At 42.8% G+C, this 11,288-nt stretch overlaps 1 protein-coding gene, 1 long non-coding RNA gene and 1 other non-coding gene across 4 annotated transcripts; 2 read left to right on the top strand and 1 right to left on the bottom strand.

Annotated features, from left to right (window-relative positions):
* Positions 1-119: 119 nt before the first annotated feature.
* LOC101446427 (uncharacterized) lies at positions 120-7,184 on the top strand. Of its 2 annotated transcripts, XR_011646831.1 has the most exons (4): positions 142-185; positions 1,423-1,507; positions 2,678-2,835; positions 3,639-3,753. It is a non-coding gene; the product is annotated as an uncharacterized lncRNA (long non-coding RNA). The 2 variants fall into 2 exon arrangements; XR_011646832.1 differs by lacking the exon at positions 1,423-1,507 and having other exon boundaries at positions 120-185; positions 2,099-2,835; positions 3,639-7,184.
* Positions 3,369-3,464, top strand: LOC111760162 (Z30 small nucleolar RNA). The gene has a single exon (XR_002793933.1). It is a non-coding gene; the product is annotated as a Z30 small nucleolar RNA (small nucleolar RNA).
* PEX12 (peroxisomal biogenesis factor 12) lies at positions 4,636-10,213 on the bottom strand. Its single transcript, XM_004449422.4, has 3 exons — positions 9,476-10,213; positions 8,644-9,197; positions 4,636-6,606 (listed from the first exon to the last, which is right to left on the bottom strand). The coding sequence occupies exons 1-3, from the start codon at positions 9,599-9,601 to the stop codon at positions 6,207-6,209; spliced, it is 1,080 nt and encodes a 359-aa protein (XP_004449479.1). The 5' UTR covers positions 9,602-10,213; the 3' UTR covers positions 4,636-6,206.
* Between the last annotated feature and the right edge of the window lie 1,075 nt (positions 10,214-11,288).

The raw sequence follows: 11,288 nt of genomic DNA on the forward strand, positions 1-11,288 counted from the left end.
GGAGGGAATTCAGGAGAGACCCCCGGGCGCCAAGAAATGACGCCAAAAGAGCCCACTCCACCCTTGGCGTTTGCCTCAGTCTCGGATTGGTTGCTTCCCTCACGTGACCCGCTGTTCGCCGCGGGATTGGTTGTCCGGTGAGGGCTCTCTGGGCCGTGGGATCTCAGTTCGCTAGCTATGTCGGGGTGAGTGGGAAGGAGGTGTCTCCGGGGACAAAAAGCCCAAAAGCCCGATTGTCCTCAGCCCCAGCAAGCTCCGGCATGCCTTCTGAGAGAATTAAGAGCGTAGGAATCCGGACGGCGGGTGGCGGATTGTCGCGTGGGTCTTTGGTTCAAGTCCTGGCTCCAGCATTAGCGCGTTCCCGCTAAGAATGGCTTCTCTCAGTCTTTCCTGAAGTTGGCGGGATTTGGACATTATTATTATTTAGTTTTTTTGAGGGCCTACTGTGTGTACGCGTTGGCTGTCATGAGCAGCGCGCCGAGAGCTGGAGGCTGGGAAATGAGAGCTTGGAGATGCTTGAGGTATGGCATGTACTGACATGAAATGTTAGAGGTAAATCAGCCATATAAATTATGCTGATACCTTTATAATCTAGTAGTTTAGGGCTTCTAGGGAGGATCGCTCAAGATATGAATTAAACGCTCGTTTACCCGAGCTTCCTCCTATGTACCAGGCACCATTCTGGGCGCAGTGGTTGCAAGGACCAATAAAACACAGTCCTGGTTCTTTAGGAACTTTATTTTATGGGGCTGGTGGTAGAGGCGGGCATACACGTGGATAGCTAGCTCGTGATGGGGAAAAAAAGTGCTGTGGCAGTCAGAGGAGGGGTGACTGAGGGAATTAGGGATTTCTTCACAAAGAAGGTGACATTTGAATAAATATTTAAAATTAATCCAATGTTCCCCGGATTGAACGGGATGAGAGGGCACTCCAATTGGAGGAAAGTGCAAAGGCAAGAGGTTAGGCGTGTTCTTGCTTTGTGTGGGTGGAGCACATGGTGGATCTGGTCAGAGACTGAAGATAGAGCTGAAAGGTAGGCAGGGGTCAGATTTTTAAGGACCTTGAATTTCCTGTTACTATGTCTGAATCTTAATATATTCTACAAAGTGAAATAAGTACCACAACATAGGTACTTTATTAAAGTGCATTATTAATTCAGAGGAAGAATAGATGTTTCCTACTGGATTGAAGGAGAAAGGCTTCTTGCAAAAGATGGCATTTTAGAGAGTAGCAAAGGCTGAGGTGGGCTGGAAGTACAGGAACAATTTCTACAGATGGGGAAGAAGGACTTTCTAGATGAAGGGCTTAATGGTTAGCGCATGGTGGAGGGCTTAAGAAAGTCTGGTTTGGTTGGTACATGTTAGAGTTATGGTATTATTTCAGTATAAATTTATGTCCATTTTGAAACATCTTGAATGCTAGGCAAAGTATTTGGGACTCTATTTCCTGGGCCATAGAGAGCCATTAAATGCTTTTGAGTAATGACAATCACACCTTGGTATTTAAGGTAAGTATATACGTAATATTCAGAGTACACTGGATGGGAAAAAGAAACTGGAGGCAGGAGACCCATTGAGACAGCAGCATGATCTGTTAGGAAGTATGAGAACTTTTAAAGTCAGACACTCATTGGTTCAGATCTTATCTATACTCATATATTCATCATCTTAGGCAATGTTATTTAAATTAAGCTCTCTGAGTCTCTGTTTCATTTCTAACTTGTCCCCACTTCACATGTAGAGGATAATGAGATAAAAGATCACTTTATCAGTTAGTTTTCCTCTCCTGGAGCTTGGTTGTTGAGTGTAACAGCTCTCAGTTTTTCACTACGGAATATAAGTGAAGGAAGTTTATGGTGTTTTTAGAATTGTGCTCACTTTCATGTTTTTGTGACACATTTTGGTAATTCAGTATTTCAAACTTTTTCTTTATTATTATATCTATTTTGTTTGTCTGTGATCTTTGATGTTATTATTGTCATTGCTTTGGGGCACCTTGAACCTCTCCCATATAAGACTTTGAACTTAATGGATAAATGTCGTGTGTGTTCTGATTGCTTTACTGACCTGCTGTTCCTCATCTCTTTCCCTTTCCTCAGGACTCCCTATTCTCTGAGATACACAATATTGAAATTAGGCCAATTAATAACCCCACAATGGCCTCTAAGTATTCAAGTGAAAGGAAGAGTCGCATATCTCTCACTTTAAATCAAAAGCTAGAAATGATTAAGCTTAGTGAAGAAGGCATGTCTAAAGCCGAGATAGGCAGAAAGCTAGGCCTCTTGCGACAAACAGTTAGCCAAGTTGTGAATGCAAAGGAAAAGTTCTTGAAGGAAATTAAAAGTGCTACTCCAGTAAACACGCGAATGATAAGAAAGCGAAACAGCCTTATTGCTGATATGGAGAAAGTTTTAGTGGTCTGGATAGAAGATCAAACCAGCCACAATATTCCCGTAAGCCAAAGACTAATCCAGAGCAAGGCCCTAATTCTCTTCAATTCCATGAAAGCTGAGAGAGGTGAGGAAGCTGCAGAAAAAAAGTTTGAAGCTAGCAGAGGGTGGTTCATGAGGTTTAAGGAAAGAAGCTGTCTCTGTAACATAAAAGTACAAAATGAAGCAGCAAGTTATCCAGAAGAGCTGACTAAGATACGACATACTTCATTGTTGTCTTATTTTAAGAAATTGCCACAGCCACCCCATCCTTCAGCAACCATCACCTTGATCAATCAGCAGCCATCAACATCGATGCAAGACCCTCCAGCAGCAAAAAGATTACAACTCAATGAAGGCTCAGATGATGGTCAGCATTTTCAGCAATAAAGTATTTTTAAAGTAAGGTATGTACATGATTATTTTGACTTAATGCTATTGCGCACTTAATACACTATAATGTAAATCTAAGTTTTATATGCACTGGGAAACCAAAAAATTTGTAACTTGCTTTATTGTGATACTTGTTTTATTGCAGTGGTCTGGAACTGAGCCAGCAAAATCTCAAGACATATGCCTGTGTATGAAATGCAGCCAGCTTTCTCACTTAGAAATTGATTATTCAAGTTGTCAAGTACCCAGGCTTTGCATTGCCCCCTTGGTCTTGCCCAGGTTCTCTCAGTAAATACAAGGATAAGAGCCAAGAGGAAAATGAAGTTAAACTTTATATTTAGCTAGTGGTGGAAAAACATAAAACTAGTAATCAGACCTCTGTTCCCTTCCTAGTGCTGCCATTTATTTGCTATGGACCTTAGTGAAATCATAGCCTCTCTTTGTCATAACCTTCTCCCCCGCCCCCCACAGGTAACCCTAAATTTGCTTAATGTGAAAATAAGGCATTGAGCTACTCTTAGATAATACAAGGAGGTGAAATGCAATGATGCAATGATGAGTGAAGTATAGTCTGACCTGGTACTGCCATTGATTCGGTGTGGGCTTTGACCAGGGTATGATCATTAATCTTCTCTCTGAGCTGATTCTGGTTGTGGTTTTTCCATGCTGCTGTGTTCTAGCCTACTTGGATACCGGTTTTATGTGTGCAAGAGTATTATGTACAGTATAAATATGTACATAATATGTATAATTATGTATAAAAGTGTTTCTTTGATATTCTTTTGAATTACTGATACTTTCACATTTTCCTTCTCAGGTTGAGGTGAAAAGTCTGGCTTTGAAATCTTCATGGAGGACTACATCCTTTCAATCCTGAATCTGGAGTAATGTTTTCACTGACTTATTAATGTATTAAAAATGTTTTAAGTAGCTATGGTTTTTGGTAAAATCTTTTGAGTTTTAACAAGAATTTTTGCAAATATCCATTATACTTACTCTTGTGGTGTACAAAAGTTTTAATACTTTAAATCCCATAGGCTATTCCATTTCAAAATTTATATTTATCACTTTTATTTATTTATTCTTTAAAAAAGATTTATTTATTTATTTAATTCCCCCCCCTCCCCTGGTTGTCTGTTCTTGGTGTCTATTTGCTGCGTCTTGTTTCTTTGTCCGCTTCTGTTGTCGTCAGCGGCACGGGAAGTGTGGGCGGCGCCATTCCTGGGCAGGCTGCACTTTCTTTTCATGCTGGGCGGCTTTCCTCATGGGCGCACTCCTTGCGCGTGGGGCTCCCCCACGCGGGGGACACCCTTGCGTGGCACGGCACTCCTTGCGCGCATCAGCGCTGCGCATGGCCAGCTCCACACGGGTCAAGGAGGCCTGGGGTTTGAACCGCGGACCTCCCATATGGTAGACGGACGCCCTAACCACTGGGCCATAGTCCGTTTCCCTATATTTATCACTTTTATCACCTCTATGAGAGAATGGGTTTTGGATTGGTAAAATAAGCTAAAAGTATTGGACACCACCTACTTTAGAAGAAGCACGTACAAATTATTTTCTTCCTTCCTCTTCTAGTAATGATGGTTTTTTATTTCTTTGCCCATATGTTTTCACCAACCTGCCAATCCAGTGGCATGAAATTTCTTATGCAGGAAGCTTTACTGTTTCTGAAGTATTTCTGATACAAGTACTTTACATAAAGCTGAATTCTTTTTGTTCCAAGTATTGGATTAATACCAACAACAAAAAGGCAAAATGTTATTTAATATAAAAGTACCTCATATCAAAATATAAATGCCTCAAGTCAAAGATGGTCTAAATGAAAAATTTATTTTAAACACCTCAAGATATCTTTAAATTTCCATATAAACATGACAATATGGAACAGCTCTTTGCTATAAACATTTATTCTTAAAATTCACTTATTTCACAGAAACTTTAGTAATACCCAGAATAATCCATGCCCATTTAGCAAAATCTTAACAAAACAGTAAGCAAAAAGAGCTCATCAAAAGATCCTTTCGGGAACTGGATTTGGCCCAATGAATAGGGTGTCTGCCTACCACATGGGAGGTCCAAGGTTTAAACCCCGGGCCTCCTTGACCCATTGGAGCTGGCCTACGTGCAGTGCTGATGCGCGCAAGGAGTGCGGTGCCATGCAGGGGCATCCCCCGCATAGGGGAGTCCCACGTGCAAGGAGTGCACCCCGTAAGGAGAGCTGACGCAGCAAGATGACGCAACAGAGACACAGATTCCGGGTGCCACTGACAAGAATACAGGCGGACACAGAAGAACACGCAGCTAATGGACACAGAGAATCAACACTGGGGGAAGGAGTGGGGAAGGGGATAGAAATAAATAAAAAACTAAATCTTTAAAAAAAAAATCCTTTCTTGGGAAGCAGATTTGGCTCAACTGATAGAGCATCCGCCTACCACATGGAAGGTTCAGGATTCAAACCCAGGGCCTCCTGTCCTGTGTGGTGAGTTGGCCCGTGCTCACTGCTGATGCGCGCAAGGAGTGCCATGCCATGTAGGGGAGCGCCACATAGGGGAGCCCCACGTGCAAGGAACATGCCCTGTAAGGAGAGCCACCCCACACAAAAAAAGTGCAGCCTGCCCAGGAGTGGCACCACACATATGGAGAGTTGATGCAGCAAGATGACACAACAAAAAGAGATACAGATTCCCAGTGCCACTGACAAGAATGCAAGGGGACACAGAAGAACAGACAGCAAATGGACACAGAGATCAGACAACTGGGGTGGGGGGAAGGAGAGAGAAATTTTAAAAAAAAATCCTTTCTTTACATAGTCATAGTTAGATCAGTATTTTATTTCATCTCTCCATTGTTTGTTAGCTTTGTTTTCACAGTGAAATCTTCAGACTCAATCCCTATTTTCCTTTAACCAGTTTCCCAAGAAAGATGTAAGTGTATATGGAAAGAGCTGTTGTTTTTCTAAAAAGGTTAAGTCCACCATTCACAGTTTGCAAACTGATAAAAAGTCCACTTCATTAGCAGTTAAATGCTTTAAAGGAGGAAGAGACAGCCTTCTTCCTCCTCACAGTCTACTTTGAAGTCTAACTTGGATTTTTCCTGAGAGCTTCAGTTCTAATTTTCTTCTTTTATCTATTTCCTCTATTCTGGCCCTCACTTTTCCTTGCTAATCCTGATTCTCCTATTCTAACCAAGTTGGTCAACTTTAAGTAGGGTTTAAAAGATTGGAAGCAGGTTAAAAGTTAAGAGCAAATGGCTATGTCCTTTTAAAGAAGTCCATATAGTTGTTTAAAGTTAATATAATTATGAATTGACACTGAAAAGTATGAAACAATGCTGAAAAACAGCCCTATGCAATAGTTGTGGATTAAGATGTTAATACTTTTCAGTTCTCAGGAGAGTACAGTTTAATCAGATGTTGTACTTCTGTCGGATAACCTGTGATGGGACAAGTATGGTGACTCCTCACATAATTAAATACACAGCGATAACAAAACACATAGCCTGAGGTGGCAAGAGCAGTATCGTTCACCCGGGTTTTACGACACAGAGGGCATACAGTTTTCATTTTGGGTAAGAGAGGAGAATCAGAGTTATAGTCCAGGTGTACAGGTGGTGGTGGAGTAGGCAGGGCAGTCAGTGATTTGATAGTTTCTTGATTTTCAGATGAGTACCACCAGTCAAGGAACTGCAGGAAGAAGACACCCACGGAAAGGCCAGTAGAGAGGGATAAGGCAACACCCCCCACAGTTTTCTTCAGCACTGACTTTATCTTCTCACTGACCCTTTTGGGAGAATTGAAAAAGGAGGTAAAGAGAAAAAAATATTTATTTAGGTAAAACTACAGAGTAAATGTAAGTACAGTTATTACACTATTAGAATCACTGATTTGGGGATTGAATTGTACTAGAAAAACCAGTATAGTTTAAATATTAAGGCATTGTACTGTACCTTTATAATGTTAGAAAAATTCAATTTGTGCTCACATCAGGAGGCACAGATTTAACATTAACTAGATTTAGTGCCATCAAAAATGCATAACTATGCACTTCCTCAGTCATCTTTACTCAAATTCATCCTTACCTGTTTCTTCACATCTGTTCTTATCTGTCACTTCACATCCATAGCACCCCCACCCATATCACCCCAAGACTGCCCAAACCCAGGTACCATGCATATTTTAAGATTAACTGAAAAAGCAAAAACTAATTTTTACTGAGCCTTCTTAGAAATGTCACCCTAATGATGAACTTTCTTTGTTTCAACTGGTATAAAGTCTGTGAGAAAACCCCTTAATATAGAGGCTGATTTGAGATTGTATATCTGGTCTCCTGCTGGCAAATAAAGCCACTTTTCCTTCCTAGCCTAGTTCAGTGTGTCTGTCTAATCTGCCGTGCCAAGTGAAATGAACTCAGCCGAGGACTACCCTGGCCCCTCTTCAGAATAGTTGGTAGACTGGCACTGGATCCATTCTAAATTATTCCTTTTTTCTGACTTACAGGTTTTTAGGACTGTAGGAGCTAACCTTTGTTTTTAGAAACAAAAGACTAGGATTTTGTTCTGTTTTGTTTTTGAGAAAAGAAATTAGAGACATTGCATAGACTGTGTGTGTGGAAGATAGCATATTCAGAAAAAGAAACAACTCATTTAACAAAAAAATAAAATCAGTACTGAGGAATATATGTTTGAACTTGACAATCACAAATACTAACTCAAGTAGTATAGCACTGTGGTTAAGAACACAGTTTTTAGAATTGCATTGATCTGGCTTGTACTTAACTGTTGTGGCCTAGTTTTCTCAACTGTTAAATGGGTCAGTGCATTTACTTCATTGGGTTGTGATGAGGATGCAGTGAGTAATACACATGTAACTGTTTGAAATTCTTTTATGAATCTCCAAAAGAGTAGGATGATGTTTCCAAACTAATCCATTCCTGTGGGTCTGAGACTTTTGTTTGGACTATGTCAGGAGTGAGGTGTGACTTAGGTTGACTCTCTGCTCTCTTATTGGAGCTGATATAAATGGAGACACACAGGAAAAGGGAGCTCCACCATATTTGATCCTGCAATGTGAGAGAAAGGACCCCACATTCACCCACTGCTCAAGGAGAGAAGTCCCAAGAGGCTTAAAGAGCTCTGAGGCCCCGGGAGAGATGAACCACATGCCTGCTAACTCAAAGCTGAACTTGAGAAGAAAGCATAACACTTGACACTCAGAGAGGAGGCTGGGTAAGAGACAAACCCTATGCCTGGTTGCCCACAGCTAAACTCTGGGAGACCATGAGCCCAGAGGGGAAGGAAGAGACCTCGGCAGAGACGCAGCCATTTTGCTTTGCCATGTGGCAGGACCCTGAGGAAGCATCTCTGCCAGTGCCTTGATTTGGACATTTCATGGCCTTGGAACTTTAGCTGTTACCCTAAATAAAGTTTCCATGATAAAATACAGCCATTTCTGGTACCATTTCTGGTACGTTGCATTGGGAACCCTTTGGCATATAAAGCTAACACACAGGGCCTGGCAAATAGCAAGTGTGCAATAAAAGGTAACTAGGGGGAGTGGATGTAGCTCAGTGGTTGTGCACCTGCTTTCCATGTATGAGGTCCTGGGTTCGATCCCTGATACCTCCTTTAAAAAAAAGCTAGTATGATTAAAATTATCAGGATGGTATTCTACAGTCCTTGTTTAATAGACACAAGAAAGAATTTTTCTATGATTTACTGGAATATCACGGTGGACTTAAGGTGAATGTCACAAAGTTGGGTTGTGATTAAAGTTTTAGAATCTATGAATCAAAGATTTTAAAAAATTGTTAGTGTCCTACCTCCTTCCTGGTTGCTGCATCATGCTGACTTTGGCTGGTTTGTGCTCCAAGGCTTGTATATCCTTAACTGTCAGTCGACCTAGCCGAACTCCAGCAAGCCTCAGCAGTGGTGAGTGATGCTGAGCTTTTCCTAGGATGTACTGAAGTTGCTGTACAAGAAACCAGCCTTCCCAGGCCATATTAACAAATGGGTAGGCTGCTAGGAAGGCTCGGTAGATTTGCTTCCAGCGGGAAGAGGGGGGATGGATAGAGTACTCATCCTCTTCTCTCAGGCTAGAAACCAGCTTCTCCAGCTTCACTTTCAGATAGGGAAGAAGAACCAGGAACATAACTGACTTCCAAAGCTGCTTTTTTGGTAGACCAGCACTGGCCAATCTCTGAAACCCGTGTTTGTCCGCTGTTACAATCCGTTTTAAGCCATAGAAGTTTTCAGAAAATGAGGCACTGGTTTTAGATAGATAATGCTGCTGGAGCAGAAGATCTAGCAGGGTAAAGATTTCATCAAACCACCTCCAAAGGAAGCCGTAGTGGGCAGGATTTGATTCTGCAAGAACCTAAAGCAAAATAAATCAAATTCACCTCAATACACAGCTGCCGTCCCTTGTAGTTACATTTCCTTATATACATTTTGGGCTTACGTCACTTATTTTTGGATCTACCCTAACACCTCCCTGAAATACCAGGTAGTCAGTACAGGGAGAACAGACCCAACCATTAAATCCTGGGATATGAGTTATATGTTAATTGGTTATCTCAACACCCCCTACCAAATAATTACTAGTTTGATTTTTACCCAGTTGTCCCTAAACCTTTGAGAAAATTAATACCTTACCTTGGCCACATGCTGAAGGGCAGGTCTCACTGCTGTCATTAAACTGTCCTGTGCTACCACCTCAAAGATGGATGGCTGGTCATCCACCACAGAAGCAGTTGTGATGTGAGCCCCATGCTCAGCCATCCTTTTCTGTGTATACTGGGTTTCACTTTTCCTACAAATTCTCTAGTAAAGACATGAACTTTTCTTTGATCAAATGGATGCTTAGTCTTAAAGACTTTCTGCAAGGTATTAGAAACTGCAAACAATTTTACGGATTAAGGGGCGAAGTTGAACTGGGAAATAAAGACCTCAGGAAGCGAGGAGGGGACGGGTCTTAAAGAGATCAAGAACGATGTTAACTAGGACGTGGGTGTAAATGGTCTGTAGGTAGGGGGTGACTTGTTAAATGCTGCACCTCAAAGGCAGGGCGTGACCCTGGCAGAGGGTGGGGAGCAAGTGTGGGCAACCGAGCGAAATCAGGGACGTTCTATCGTGAGGGCTCAAAAGACGGCCGTCTGCTGGATCCGAGGAGCCAGAGGGCCCGGTACGCGAGGACTGTCAGCTGTTGGGTGTAAAGTGTCCGCGCCTGTTCTTGCTCGCTTACTCCGGGGGAAGCGCGAAGTACCCACGACGCCACGCTTGAGGGGTGGTCTCCGTTTTATGACAGAGCCGCACCGGGGATAAAATGACGGAACTTCAGAGGAGAAAACGAAATTAAGGCTCTCTAGCCCCCAAGCCGGAAACAGAAAACTCTATGACCCTGCCGGGATTTCCGTTTCCGTCCCCGCTGAAATTTAAGAGATTTTGCGGGCTAATTTTAAAGATGATTTTTCCGCTGGTTTGTTTTATTTTTGGTAGCTTGGTGTGCCTGGAGTCCTCGGTGGAAAGGTGCAGTTCTGATCCTCTCTTTTCCGGAGACTTGGCGAGGTGTGTGTTTGGAACACTGTCACCGAATCTTCCCCGCCCTCCACTCCCCAAACACTCGCACCGATGCCTGCCTCACGGAACGGGAGTTCCTGCCTGCTTCTGAGGCCTTGGTTCCCACGGGAGATTGAGCAGACGGAACAAGGGAATCTGGCGAAGGAAGAACTCTGTCCGCGTTGCTGCGAAGGGTAGTTGTTATTAATATAAACTCGGCCGCCTTCGGGGAAGGATATGAAGCAGCCTAGCAGGAGATAGAAGCCTTAGCTTTATTGCCGGCAATTATAAAGAAAGGTGACTAGAGAACGGTTCCTGTTCCTCAGAATTTGGGACGATTATTTTTCATCCAAACGTAGCTTTTGTCTTCCAGGTTTTGGTTACACTTAAGAATAAGTCAAGGGTGGCGGACTTGGCCCAGTGGTTAGGGTGTCCGTCTACCACATGGGAGGTCCCCGGTTCAAACCCCAGGCCTCCTTGACCTGTGTGGAACTGGCTCACGCGCAGTGCTGATGCCAGCAAGGAGTGCTGTGCCATGCAGGGGTGTCCCCCGCGTAGGGGAGCCCCACACACAAGGAGTGCGTCCGGTAAGCCCGGTAGTAAGGAGAGCCACCCAGGGAAAGAAGGGTGCAGCCTGCCTAAAAATGGCACTGCCCACACTGGAGAGCTGACATAACAAGATGATGTGACCAAAAGAAACACAGATTCCCGTGCGGCTGACAACAACAGAAGCGGACAAAGAAGAAGATGCAGCAAATAGACACAGAGAACGGACAACTGGGATGGGGAGAGGGGAGAGATAAATTTTTTTTAAAAAATTACAGATTGGTCTCTAATGAATATAAATGCAAAAATTCTCAAAAAAACACTTGCAGATATAATTGGACAACATATATCATGGTGTATACAC

Source organism: Dasypus novemcinctus, chromosome 21 (assembly GCF_030445035.2).
Source record: "Dasypus novemcinctus isolate mDasNov1 chromosome 21, mDasNov1.1.hap2, whole genome shotgun sequence".
Classification (NCBI taxonomy): Eukaryota; Metazoa; Chordata; class Mammalia; order Cingulata; family Dasypodidae; genus Dasypus; species Dasypus novemcinctus.

Coding starts and splice junctions, on each gene's coding strand:
- PEX12 (XM_004449422.4), bottom strand. CDS start 9,601: ATGGCTGAGCATGGGGCTCACATCACAACTGCTTCTGTGGTGGATGAC. Junction 9,198..9,475: donor CCCTTCAGCATGTGGCCAAG/GTAAGGTATTAA, acceptor ATTTTGCTTTAG/GTTCTTGCAGAATCAAATCC. Junction 6,607..8,643: donor ATGCAGCAACCAGGAAGGAG/GTAGGACACTAA, acceptor TTCTCCCAAAAG/GGTCAGTGAGAAGATAAAGT.